General features: G+C 40.2%; 1 protein-coding gene across 1 annotated transcript; it reads left to right on the top strand.

Annotated features, from left to right (window-relative positions):
- The first annotated feature begins 12,106 nt into the window (after nucleotides 1-12,106).
- LOC140810248 (zinc finger BED domain-containing protein RICESLEEPER 3-like) lies at nucleotides 12,107-12,634 on the top strand. The gene has a single exon (XM_073168121.1). The coding sequence runs from the start codon at nucleotides 12,107-12,109 to the stop codon at nucleotides 12,632-12,634; it is 528 nt and encodes a 175-aa protein (XP_073024222.1).
- Nucleotides 12,635-15,034: the final 2,400 nt, after the last annotated feature.

The following is a 15,034-nucleotide window of genomic DNA, read 5'->3' as shown; positions in this document are numbered from 1 at the left end:
TAAACTAAGCCTAGAATATTGCTAGAATAATGTACAAGCATGATTTTAGGCTACAAGAATTGTATTATCTAACACAACCCCGCAGGCGAAGCGGTAGGTAAGTGAACGCTTAGACTGTCCCGAAAATTATCAAACAAAACGTGCGGAAGACCTTTGGTGAAAATATCTGCAATCTGATATCAGGATGGAATATGTAGGACACGTACTTCGCCACGTGCAACTTTCTCACGAACGAAATGAATATCCAATTCAATATGTTTACTGTGCTGATGTTGTACGTGATTACCGGATAAGTATATCGCACTAACATTATCACAGAAGCCAAGTGTAGCTTTTCGGAGAGGACAATGAAGCTCAAGTAGTAAGTTCCTAATCCAGCAGGACTCTGAAACAACATTAGCTACACCTCTGTATTCGGCCTCGACAATAGACTTCAAAAGAGTCGGTTGACGTTTGGACGACCATGAAATGATGTTGTCGCCGAGAAAAACACAATAACCCGAAGTGGATCGGCGAGTGTCGGGACAACCTTCCCAGTCCGCATCTGTATAAGAGACCAATTTGTCAATAGGAGATGTATAAAGATGTAAGCCGAGCATAAGAGTGCCATGAATGTAGCGAAAAATGCGCTTAAGAGCATGCATATGCGCATTCTATGGATCATGCATGTGAAGACAAACCTGTTGCACTGCTATCTCTTCGGCATATCGTTGCTGCGAAAGAAAGAGGTCATTCGTATGTTTGGTAACACTAATCCCCAAAAAATAACTCAGTGGACCAAGGTCCTTCATGGCGAACTCCGATGCCAAAAAGGACGTGATAGACTTGCGAAGATTATTGGAGGAAGCTGTGAGAATAATGTCATCAACATATAGTAGAATATATGCAACATAAGAACTCTTCTTGTAAATGAACAGTGAATGATCAGATTTGCTGTGAGAAAACCCAATGGAGGAGACACAGTCTGCAAAACACTGATACCAGGCCCGTGGAGCCTGTTTTAGGCCATAGAGAGATTTTTGTAACAAGCAAACATGATCAGGATATTTGGGATCTTTGAATCCTAATGGTTTTGATGCATATACACTGTTTCATGGAGATGGCCATGTAAGAAAGCATTCTTGACGTCAAGCTGGTGAATTGGCCAAGAATGTGATAAGGCAATGGTTAGAACAACCCGAATGGTAGCAGGCTTAACCACATGACTAAAGGTTTCATCACAATCCACACCTTGCTTTTGAGACCTGCCATCACCTACAAGACGGGCTTTATACCGCTCAAAATCACCGTTAGATTATCGTTTATGACGAAAAATCCACATAGACCGAATATATAATGGCTCGAAAATTCGTGTTTGAAAATTTGCGGAAAATTTAAAATTTTCTTTTTAAAATAATAAAAATGCCTCATTCATAAAATAAACTGATAAATCAAGTTTAATGTTCAAAATAGCAGCGGTAGAAATTATTGTTCGCAAAATAACAAGTTAAAGTAATCCAACAACTGATAAAAATATTTGAGCATAAAAATAGTAAATGCTGTAAATGAGGTACTCCGGTTCCACTACTTCCGACCCAAGCTAGCTCACTGGTCCCCGCCCTCGGTCCCGACCTCATCAGTACCTACAACAATCAAGTCTAGTGAGTCTAAAGACTCAGCATGCATATATCATAAATAACGAGTAAATAATATAATAAAATTGCATGTGAGTAAAAATATCATGTCATGAGGCATGACGTGAAAATAACTTATCATGAACAATTATAATACGTGCATAATTGAACTGAAAATCATAGTGAAAAATGTTTGCTCCTTGGAGCCCTGTAATGAAATAGCATGTAATAATTTTTTGGTGAGATTATGCTCTACGCAAGTGGCCCCTGCACTGAACTGAACTGAACTGAACTGAACTGACCGGTAAGTGACCACCGGGTGAAGTAATGTTTGTCTGATCAGACTAAGGCCACAGTATACTGGGTGGAACTGAACTGAACCGGTAAGTGACCACCGGGTGATACAATAATCCCATGATAGTGAAATGGCCACAAGCAATATCGCATAAATCTCAAAAATGAATATTTTATATTTTTATGCACGTAATATAATTAAATGACATAATTAAATATCATGTATTATTTTACCACATGAGTTGGATTTTTCCCAGGCTCGCTGCGACCTAAATTTAACATGAAAAATATGCAAATGATTTTCTTGACCAAACTTTGTAATTGAATCCCAAAAACGAGACAATTACGCCCAACGACTTCGTATCATGACTCCGTGCCAACCCGAACCAACACCGAACTTCATTTATTCATGATTAAAATACATTTAAAATGATGAAATAATGCTCCTAAAATGGTAAGGGCCGAAATTTTTGTGAATCGAGGCCAAAACATGAAACGCTCTTTCGAGAGTCAATTTGGCACATCGTACCGTAATTTCTCGTATGACCTCTAAAATGATCCGAATCACGAACGGACTAAAACATGACCTTCTTAACTCGATGCTGTCCAGTCCAAGGACATGGGCTAAAAGCCAACCAAGAACCCGAAATGCACCTCTGAACCGCAGCGCACTTGCTGTCAAAAATACAGCAGCGTGCGTGAGCGTTTCCTTGCGTCTTTTGTGAGGCTAATGGCCATTGGAGCTTGAACCACCGACCCGAACCTCATACCAACATCCTAAGGAATGGTTTGAACCATGGCTAAGGGCCCTAGGCCAGCCACCATTCGCACCACTCCCGAAAAGCGACCATACTCCCAGCCGAGAGCAACAAGCTGCACGCGTGGGATAATGCTATCGTTTTGCTGTCATGGATCGTTCCAGTGGTCATTTGATTGACCATGGCACAAATTAGACATGAAGAGGTATGGTATGAACCGTGGCTATGGGCCAGAGGCCAACCAAGATTCACACTACACCACAAAATCGAACTACACTTGCTGTAAAAATGAAGGGGCCGAAGGGGGGCTGTTCTTGTTTCTTTCATTTAAAAACCGATTCCACCATGGACCAAGCCTCAAAAAGGCGACTTGGTCATGTCTCTGACATCACCAGGAGATGTTCTAACCATGGCTATAGCCCTTAGGGCAGCCAAGATCAGATCCATCAATCTTTGACAGCAATCAAAAAATCGAATGCAAATGGGGCATGTTTAGGGAGTTGCTGTCATTTCTGGTTTCCAGCGGTTATGGGGCTTGAATGAATGGACCAATATGATCCTAACATGTCCTAGTACATGTCTAGATGCAGCCTTGGGAGCCTGGACATGAGACAACCACCTGTACTCAAAGAAACAAGCAAACCGTGAAGAACAGGAGGGCCGAAGAAATCTGCACTTCATGTTTCGAAAATAGCATGGAACAATTTCGGTTTTTTCTTGAATAAAATCATGAGTATGTTGTTTAAATTACTAATATGTATTGATTTAAGAGCAAATGAAAACATATACATTCCTTGGTTTCGTTTTGAGAAGAAAACGAACGAATATGACGACGCGGCGCGGAGGAGACGGAGTGATCTTCCTTCCTTCCTTCTACTCGATTTTTTTCTCTATTAATCTTGCTATGAGGCTCACGATTTTAGCTCTGAATCCTCTCTGAATTTCTGTGGTGAGGAGGGGGAAATATGGTTAGGAGAATGAAGGGGAGTTGCAATATAAAAGGGATTCAAATGGCATGAGTAAGTCTTGCTCCCTTTTGAATTTGAAATGGTTTGATATCAAATATTCTTGGAGGGATATTGTGGGGCCCTTAGCTCCTAATCGTTATTACAAGGCAATCTGATTAGAGTTAATTAAACACAGCGGAAAACGATTATAAAATTTCTTTACAACGAGCCCAAAACATTTCTTCTAGATTTATAATACTAAAAATAGTATTTAATCTCAACTCATAAAACATGCCCACACATAATCAAAACCAATCACATACAACCATATCATATCCTCGGGACATGCCCCGGTAATATACATATATACTGGGAACAAAACATAAACATAAAACCTCAGCCCAAGCTGTGGCTCCCTCCAGAAGTACCATCTCCGGTCTCCTGATATCCTGGAGTACCTGTCATTGTCTACACACAAAGACAACAACAGCCCCCCTTGGGGGTGAGCAAAGCTCCGTATGGAACAACCAATCATATATATGTGTAGTGATAAATTGTAAGAAACTAAGAGTTTCAGTTTGACAGTGTTTAAGTCCAAACTGAAGTGGATTATTACAGCTTCTATAATCAATCAAAGTCTTTTAGTGAAAACATATCATTGTGATAGAAGGTGTGACGTGGGAGCGATTGAAGTCTCTGAACATTCATAAAACTTTTGTGTTCAGCATTTTATTTATTTCTTAATTATTCAATCTATCAGTTAGTTTATTTCCGCATTACCAGTTAACTGCCTGATATCGACAACAAGATTCTTGAATTCATTTTATCACTAAACTGATTCATCATCTCGAAAAGAGCAAAAAATCTTTAAGTGTTTATTCAACCTCCTCTTCTAAACATTTTGACCCATCAAACCGATCCTAACAAGGGGTTATCGTCAACTTGAAGAGCTTGATTATTTTGACACTTAATGTGAAAACCTGAAAAATGATGGCAAAATTAAGCACAAGAATTGCAAGGGACATATTCAATTGAATATACATACACTTGTAACAACCCTCATAAGAGAAAAATAATGGCGTTTAACTGCAATAAATGGTCATGAATGGATGACCTTTCAGCTCACTTTTGGAGGCCTATAAATAGGGACCTTAAGCTATAAAAAATCACACAATACTATATCAAACACTTCATAATTTTTCGAGCCTCACTAGCTGCCAAGGGATACAAAATTCTACAAAATTTTAGAGTAAAAGTGTTGTAATAATATTGAGTCGAAGTTTTGTCCAAGCATTGTTTGCAATCGATCAAAGTTCTAACCATTTTTGAATCAATCCTTTTAAATTTTTTTATTATTCAAGAACAACCAAATAAGTGTGTTTCTTGTTTTAACTCGAGATATATATTTTAAATTAACCAACATATATGTATTATATGTGTTTAAAATATGATTTATAAAAGCTTTATTTCCGAATCACTGGAACTTTGTGAACTAATGATAGGAATATATATTTTGAACATACCTGATTCCTAGCCTCAACCCTTAGAGGAGAGAACATATACGGGACTTATATCATTTAGTCGTGAAATTTATAATTTGTTCAGTGCATAATTATTATATATGTTTATTCCTGAAAAATAATAATTTTTTTGATACCCATGGATGGACCTACTACCCTTGGCTCATCCCTAGCCCAAATGGAAGACAAGCCCATCAAAGGCCTATGTATTCTCCTATAAATACCAGGTTTGAGTGTTCAGCTAATGGATTCGCTATATTGTTTTAAGCAGCACCCTTAGCTGCTCCCCCCATATAACCTCAGTCTCTAACTTGAGCGTCGGAGGGGATACGCCAAGACACCCTATTGGCCCCTTCTAACGGTCTTATTCGTGATTTCAGGCTCGGGACAATTTTGCAACCTGCGTCTGTACTAGTGACACTTTCTGGAATCGGACCCTAAATTTTTCGTGAGTATCACTTGGCACCGTCTGTGGGAAACTTGAGTTGAGACGTAGAGATGGTAGGCAGGATAGGGAGCAGAAGAACTAACACAGCATCGTCGCGTCCTCCAATGGGACCCGAACAATCTTATGTTGAGATGAGACAGGAACAACCACGTCTTGAGACGAGGCAGGAACAACTTCGTCAAGAGACAAGAGCCGAACAACCTCGTCAGGAGGCAAGATCCGAACAGCCTCATCACGAGACCGAGGCCGAGCAACCCCCTCCCAATGGGAACGTGGGGAACTTGACCCTGGAACAATTGGACCGATTTATTACCCAAACATTAGACGAGGCCATGAGAAAGAACCAGGAATCTATGTTTGCTGAAGAACAAGCCACTCGCCAGGAGTGAGAGGAGAATGTGGAGGGCAGTCAGAGTAGGGTGGAGGAGACATGACCCCTCCCAAGTGAGGAGAATCCGGAGATGGAGGAGATGTGGAGGGAGATACAGATGTTGAGGCAGCAATTGGAAAACAGAGCTGTAGCGCCCAAGAAAGGAAGTCCTTTTTCCCTCGCCATTTTGGAAGAGGGGCTTCCTTCAAGTTTCCGACAATCAAATGTTGGAGAGTACGATGGACATACTGACCCAGAAGAACATTTGGGAGGTTTGAGAACAAAGCTCTGTTGTATCAGTATTCAGATGGAGTCAAGTGCAGGGTGTTTCTGGGAACTTTGGTGAGGCCAGCCCAGCAATGATTTAATACCTTGAAGCCCAACTCCATATGCTCTTACGAGGATTTCTCAGCTGCTTTCTTGCACCGATTCACTAGCAGCAAAAGGCACCAAAAAAATTACTTGAGCATGTTTGTGGTGAAACAACAAGAAGCTGAAACTTTGCGAGAGTTTGTCAAGCGTTTAAACAACGCAACGCTGGAGATACCATCGGTTACTCCTAACATCATGATAAGTGCCTTTACCCAGGGACTTAGAGGAGGAGAGTTCTTTAAATCATTAGTGAAGAAACATCTATCAAGTTATGATGATCTGTAATCTTGGGCGGAAAAATATGTAAATCTTGAAGATGCCCAGCGGCATAAGAGGATGGAGCAGCGGCCTGGGAGAAGTAGAGTTGAGGGAGCGGAAAGAGGAGGTAGGAAGAGAGACGCGGGCAAGAGGAAGGATGATAAAGCTAGGAGCAGAGGACAATTCTCATCCCATGTTCCTCTGGATGAGAGTCGTGACAAGGTGATGGAAGTGAGGGAGCCCGAGGGGAGGTGGGAGAAGTCGCAAAGGGTTGAGTGTAGTGCTAGATTGCCTTCGTGGGATAGACTAGAAGATTCCTCATCCAGGAGTCGACAGAGGTCTCGCTCGTCTTTTAAACGTGTTCAAGGCCCTCCATGGATAAATCAGAGGATTGGGGAGCAGAGAGGGGAAGGTCGAGGTCAAGATGTCCCTCATGAGCCCGTCGAACCGAGGAGGGGAATGAATGAGGATAACTACCCTACGAGAGGAATGATTCATATGATCTCGAGGGGTGCTACTGATAGAGACTTTGGGCGAGCTCGGAAGGCACATGGGAGAAGGTTGGAGAACTTTGAAATATCTACGGGTGCTGACTTACCACAAGATCCCGTCATCAGCTTTGGGCCGGAAGACCTCCGAGGTGTTGTGACTCCACATAACGATGCCTTGGTAGTGACGGTCACCATTGCCAATTATGATGTGGCAAGGATATTTATTGATAATGGAAGCTCTGTAAACGTCTTGTTCAAGAGCACGTTATATCGAATGAAGGTGGAAGGGTTTGAGTTTGAGTCGGTCTCCACCCCGTTGTATGGGTTTGCAGGGCATGTCATCCCGCCTTTGGGTCAGATTGTTCTTCCTCTATCCTTGGGTACTGATCCTCGGCGGATAACAAAAATGATAGCCTTCACCATGGTGGATACCCCATCAGCACATAATGGAATTCTAGGATGGCCGGCCCTGAAGGATTTTAGAGCCGTAGCTTCCACTTATCATCAGAAGCTTAAGTTTCCTGTTGGAAAAGGAGTTGGAGTCTTGTGCGGGACCAAAGAATCGCGCGTCGATTTTGTGAAGTGGTAGTGAGGGAGGAGGGAAAAAGAGTGTGTGTGGAGGTTAACATGATTAGGAAATGAAGAAGTGGGTGACTTGGTCCTGTTGAAGGTAAAAGAAGAGCAGAGGTGAAAGTATGACCCAAAGTGGGAGAGTGTTTTCAGAGCGATCGAGAAGCTTAATTCTGGAGCCTACTACTTGGAGGATACGCAAGGAAAGGCTTTGAAGAGGTCCTGGAATGCTTACCACCTCAGAAAATTTACTCTTGAATTTATTGTTGATGTATTTTGTTTTTGAATTTGTCCTGTGTAATCCGTTGTTATTTAGTAAATCCAAGTTCTTATATTAAGTTTGTGGCGTTGTATTATTAAGATGATATGATTTAAATTTTTCCTGCTAAGGCATCGCCTAGCAGAGGAGTTAGATGGTGAGGGTGGAAAATTTTTATTTTCCTGCTAAGGTATTGCCTAGCAGAGAAGTCAGAGGGTGACGAGGTGAAATTTTGATTATTCTGCTAAGGCATCGCCTAGCAGAGGAGTGAGAGGGTGAGGGTGGAGAATCTTTATTTTTCTGCTAAGGCGTCGCCTAGCAGAGGAGTCAGAGGGTGAGGGTGGAAAATTTTTACTTTCCTGATAAAGCATCGCCTGGCAGAGGAGCAGAGATGGGGAGGAGAAAATTTTTATTTTCCTGCTAAGGCAACGCCTAGCAAAGGAGCAGAGGTGGGAAAGAGAAAAAATTTATTTTTTTGTTAAGGCATCACCTAGCAGAGGGGGGGAGGAGAAAATTTTTTATTTTCCTGCTAAGGCATCGCCTAGCAGAGGAGCAGAGGTGGGGAGGAGAAAAATTTTATTTTCCTGCTAAGGCATCGCCTAGCAGAGGAGCAGAGGTGGGGAGGAGAAAAATTTTATTTTCCTGCTAAGGCGATCAGAGTTTGGGAGGAGAAAAATTTTATTTTCCAGCTAGGGCGTCGCCTAACAGAGGAGTTAGAGGGTGAGGGTGGAGATTTTTTATTTCTTGTTAAGGCATCGCCTAGCAGAGGATTTAGAGGATGAAAGGCGAGAATTTTTATTTTCCTACTAAGGTCCGACTTAGCAGAGGAGTTATAAGATGATGAGATGAGACTTTTATTTTCTTGCTCAGGCATCACCTAGTAGAGGAGTCACATGGTGAGGAGGTGGAAGTTTGTTTTCATGCTAAGGACTATTTTAACAGAGGAGTCAAGGGCGTGGGGAAGTGGAAATTATTTTCCTGCAAAATCTTAGTAGATGACATTGAAGATGAAGGCAACAAGAACATACAGTGTGTTGGAAATGAAATTCCGGCGTTTGTCAAAAGATTTACCAACTGAATCCAGCAACTGAATTGGACTAACTGATCGACGTAACTGAACACGTCATCAGTCAACTGAACGCTACAACTGAAGTCTATTTCATCGTCAACTGATCTTTACCAGCTGATCTCTCAGCTGTACACGTCATCAGTTGAAAGTGACAATCAACAAATAGTACAGCTATCTGCAACTGGTAGTGGCTCGCCGCATTTCAGAAATGAACAGTGTACTATTGTCAGGATATATCGACGTGGCAATCAACGGTTAGAATATTCAAATATCTTTAATGTTACCGTTGAGAGGGAAGCCTATAAATAGTCGAAGGCAGCAGCTGAAGACAGATCGCATTCTCAGTTATCTTACTTGCTGTTACGCTGCTAAAATATCCAATTACATTCAGAAATCAAGCTCACGCTTATCAGTTATATCAGTAGTATTCTAGACTACGCTTTTGAGCTTTCATAGCACTTTGTAATCGATTGATAGATTTTCTAAGTTGTGCTAAGATCAGTTACGATCTGTAAAAGTGTTGTATACTAAGAGTTTCAGTATTGGCAAAGTGATAAGTCCAAACTGAAGTGGGTCAGTACACTGATTTGTATTTGATCAAAGTCTTTTAGTGAAAATCCTATCTGCGTGATAGAAGGGGTGACGTAGGAGTTATTCAAGTCTCCGAACATCCAGAAACAAATTGTGTTGTTATTACTTTCAGTTATTATTTTCAGTTAGATACTCTATCTTTCAGTCAGTTAGTTTTCCGCAACTGTTGATTCAGTTTAACTGATTGTTATTGACCGACGGGATATTTTAGATTCAGTTTGTAATACAACTGAAATCAGTTTGTTGAAGAATTATTTTAATTGAGCAATGTTTATTCAACCTCCCCCTTCTAAACACTCTTCACCCGATTCACCGATCCTTTCAAGTGGTATCAGAGCAAGTCATATCCTTTCAAAGAATATCTATACTCAAATTGCTCACTATGTCTTCATTCAACAAGATTCCTATGTTCTCCAGAGAAGATTTCGACGATTGGAAGATCAGGATGCAGGCTCATCTAGCTGCACAAGATGATGACATGTTGTACGTTATAACTGACGGACCCATGAAGATCTTGAAAGCTAACACAGCAATTGCAATCACAGATGGGGCACCTCACCGTATTGAAAAGCCCAGAGATGAATGGACTACTGAAGACAAGAGAAAAGCCAATTTGGATAATGTAGCAAAAGACATACTGTACAAAACACTGGACAAAGTGACGTTCAGTAAAATCAAGATGTGCAAAACAGCCAAAGAAATTTGGGAGAAATTAATCCAGCTTTGCGAAGGCAATGAACAAACCAAAGAAAACAAGCTATCTGTTGCTGTACAAAAGTTCGATAACATCAGAATGAAAATTGGAGAAACAATGCATGAATATGATGAAAGAACCAGCTGCATCATCAACAAACTGAATGCACTTGGAAAAGAGTATACCAATAAAGAAGTAGCATTGAAGGTTATCAGAGGTCTGCCCAAAGAATGGGATGTGAAAACCATGGCTATGAGGGAGTCTAAAGATCTGAACAAAGTTGAACTCCATGACTTGTTTGCTGACTTAAAAGCATATGAATTTGAACTGCAAACTCGAGAAGGAGAACCATCTACCCCAGCAGCAACCACTGCCTTAACTGCTGTAAGATCAGAACCAACTGGTTCAGTTGAGAAAGCTGCAGATCAATTAAGCAATGACGCCATGTCATTGTTCATCAGGAAATTCGAGAGATTCATGAGGAAGAATCAAGGGAATTTTCAGAAGCAGTACCAAAGAAACAATTCCAGAGAAGAGTCCAATGCATGCTACAACTGTGGCAAACCTGGTCATTTTATTGCTGACTGTCCCAAGCCTAAAAAGGATAGTCAAGTTTCAACTGATAGAAAAAAGAAAGTATATGAGCATAAGAGGAGATCTAAGGACGATAAGAAGCCTTACAGAAAGAAGCATGAAGTACTCGTAGCTGAGGATAGCAAAGCCAATTGGGCAGAGATTGAGAGCGAAGAGTCAGAACCAGAAACCTCTTGCAGCTATAGTGAAGATGAGGAAGAAGTAAAGTGCCTGATGGCTGATGACACAGAAGTTCAATCAAACAGCCAACATGTATTTGACTTTAACTCAACTGATTTTACTAGAGAGGAACTTATTACGACTCTTTATGACATGGTTAATGAATAGAGCTGTCAATATGGGCTGGGCCCGCTGGTTTGGCCCAGCCCGACAAGAAAATTTAATGGGTTGGGTTTTGATTTTGTTGGCCCATTTTAATTCGGGCCTAAACGGGCCCAGCCGCTCGGGCTGTGGGTTGAATTGGGCCTAACCCGTTGGGCTCGGGTTAGCCCATGGCCCATGGTTAAATAAAAAAATTATTTACTAATAGACAATAGTCTAACTCTAATTCTAGTATTCTACCGAGAAACCTAAATTTTCTCCACTGTTCCAGAGCGCCCTCACTCCTCAGCGGCCTAGTGCACCAATGACTTCGGAGTCTTGATCCATCTAAAGGTATTCCATGAAATGATGTTTTATTATTTAGGTTTGGGCTACGCAGGGTGAAAAGAATTGTGGTGGAATGAAGATTTTGTGAATCATCGAAACATTTCGAAGAGTTTTTAAAAGATTGAGATGCCTTACGGAGGATATTTGTTGATCTATTTATTATTTGTTAATTATAATATCAACTAATATATTTTAACTTATAAATGATGTACAAAAAACTGAAATAACAGGAGACATTTAAGGTTTTAAGAAACAAAAATTGGGATGTGTTCTGTTTCGGAATTTTCTCCCCGCTTTTACTATTGATATTTATAATTTTTGGATCATGATGTTTTAATAAGATTTGAAGATCTCAGACTCTAGGCATGCACTTTTTTACTTATTTCGATTGACATTTTCAATCTTTATAGTTTCATAGCCTTCTGTGTCGATTCTTACAATCTTTGAGTACATATCTTGGAGGTTTTTTTTAAAAAACCAGGATTAGAGGAGTCCATTTTTTGTTGATGATACGATAAGGGCAAGATGTATGACTTAGCCTGAAAAGAATTGTTGGATACGGTTTTAGCAGGTACTTGCACTTCCCCATATGAACTCACTCATTGTTGAAATGGACGTTTCTTCTCAAACTCCAACTGCTGATGTGGATGTTGATGAACTGAAAAATCCTAAGAATGATGAGGGTTCAACTAAACCAAAAAGACGTAGAGAAACTTCTGATATTTGGATGTATTTTAAGAAAATCAAAGGGATTGATGGTTTAGATAAAGCTGAATGTAAGGGATGTAAAAAACAATATCAATGTGGGACTAAACAGCATGGAACTTCTACGTTGTGGCGTCATCAGAAAACTTGTAGCAAATTGAAGTTCCATGATGTAGGACAAATGATTCTTGATCAAGATGGGAAGATGAGGTCTAAGAAAATAGACCAAAAAATTGCACGTGAATTATTGGCTTGTGCAATCATTAGACATGATTTATCATTTTCGTTTGTTGAGTATGATGGTATTAGAGCTTGGATGAAATACATAAATCCCGATGTTCCTTGTATTTCTAGAAACACTCTTGTTTGTGATATTAAAAGAATCTATTTGAGGGAAAAAAAGAAACTTAAGCATGTTTTGCCTACTATTTAGAATAGAGTTTGTTTAACTTCGGATTTATGGACGTCGTGCACTAGTGAGGGTTATATTTGCTTGACTGCTCATTTTGTTGATAATGATTGGAAGTTGAATAGTAAAATTCTTAGCTTTTCTCATATGCCTCCACCACACTCAGGAGTTGAATTAGCAGCAAAATTATTTGAATTTTTGAAGGAGTGGGGAATTGAGAAAAAAGTTTTTTCTTTGACATTGGATAATGCATCTAGTAATGACAACATGCAAGTTAATTTAAAAGAGCAACTCTCTTCGCATGATAGCTTATTGTGTGACGGTGAGTATTTTCATGTTCGTTGTTCTGCTCATATATTGAATCTAATTGCCAAGAAGGTTTGAAAATTGCTGTTGTTGCTTTGAATAAAATTAGAGAGTCGGTCAAGTATGTTAAAGGTTCGGAGACTAGGATGAAGAAGTTTCAAGAATGTGTACAAGCAGTCGGTAGCATTGATACTAGTATTGGCTTGCGATTGGATATGTCTACTCGTTGGAACTCGACATATTTAATGCTTGATAGTGCCTGTTGCGCGTTTTACTACCGCAAGTGTACGGTGTCAAGTTTTAGTACTGGTTAGAGTACAAATATCGATCCCACGAGGAGTGTGCGTAAAATTGTATATCAATTCTTGTAATTAAAATAGTCTCAACTTTATTTAGAGAAATTGAATAAACGGTTGGTTTGTTTGAATGAATTAACTGAAAACAATGAATTAATTAAGTCACCGAATTGAGAGATAATAATGAGAGAAAATATCTAGAGAAATGATTTCACAAAGTTTCCACGATAATTATTCACAGTTTAATTTATATTCCTGAATTCCAATCAATTAATGGCCAAGAACACTTAGATTGTTTTATTCCCCCTTTCCCAAGTGACGAATAAAGTGTATCTATCAACTTCGATTCAATTATTCCTAATTAGAATCTACGTTTCATAGATAAATGCAAACAATGTTCTTACTAAGCCTCGCTAAAGTTATACGCCTTCCGAACGCTATAAACATTTAACGATGTGTCTCTAATGATCTATAATCCTAGTCCCTCTCCCGAGTTATAAGATTAATCAAACAACAAACAATTTATGGCCATTAAATTGCAGTACATTAAACACAGAGAACACAATTAAACGAAAGCGGACTTCAATCAAATAAACAACGGTGTCAAATCATCGTATCAACAGAGTTACGTCATTCTCTAGAATGGAAGTTTAGTTCATCACGAAATCCAAGAGAAGCCAAGACATATTTGTAGTTCTAGGCATCGACACACCATAAAGTAAAGAAACAAAGGAAAAGATAACAAATCCGAAGTGTCGTCTTTGTTTCCAGATCTGTCGTTCTTCGTATTTGTGACTGTTCTTCGCCCTCTGAATCTTCGTCTCGTGTATGCGCTCCGTGCCTTCTCTCTGTTTTTTCGTCCAAAAACGGCCCCCCCTTCATCTGACCTAGCGATCACGTTTTTATACTCTTTCTGGACGCGGCGCGCGCGCGGTGGCACGAGAAGTCGTGCGGACGCGCGCTAGTTGCTGTGTCTGGCCGTGCATGCGTGCGCGCGGGTGCGCGTAATATCGCGCGGGCGCACACTTATCTCTGGTCTTGGTTGATGCTGCGAGCGCGCGGCTGCGTGTGAAGTCGCGCTATCGCGCGCTGCTCTCGGGTTTGACGACTTGCATCAATGTGCGCGCAGTGGCGCGAGTTGTGGTGCTGGGGCGCGCAAGCTGCTGTCCACGGGTGTTTTCTTGGTTCTTGGCTTTGTGTCTGCGATTTTCACCATTCCAGAAATGACAACAAAAACAAACCAAAAAACGCATAATTCTGTTCGAAACAAGCATAATTCAAATTGGATTCTAATATAATTTAAGTACAAATTTTGCACTTATCAAACCCCCCAAACTTGAACGTTTGCTAGTCCCGAGCAAAATAGAATAAAAACCGGAAGTCAAATAACAAATAATGAAACTCTTAGCAGTCATGGATTTGCAAAAAGTGATATTGGCCTCAGACTTATCTATTTTAATGTAATTCACGATTTCCCAAGAGTCACGTGTGTGTGTGATAAGTCAATGTTCGTTTACCCCATCGAATGCTCACATGGAGTTGTTATACCCATTCGCCTTACAGACTCAAGAGATCATCAGCTCAGTGAAACTCACAATTCATTAAAATACAATTTCACATTCATAGATCACAAAGAACTTTATCGGTGATTTATTGGCTCACTAGATATTCAACAAAAAAATTAACCAAAGAAGAAATCACCCATTGAGATGTTCGCATGCAAGTGATTAAAGTTTAACTTGATGGCAATGTTTTTCAGGTATCCATAGGCTTGACTTGAACAGCTTTTCTCCACTAGTACATTGGATAAATGTGACAAGGT

Source organism: Primulina eburnea, chromosome 13 (assembly GCF_022965805.1).
Source record: "Primulina eburnea isolate SZY01 chromosome 13, ASM2296580v1, whole genome shotgun sequence".
NCBI classification, from domain to species: Eukaryota; Viridiplantae; Streptophyta; class Magnoliopsida; order Lamiales; family Gesneriaceae; genus Primulina; species Primulina eburnea.
Note: the sequence above shows the minus strand (reverse complement) of the source record. Positions and strands in the feature narration are given on the sequence as shown.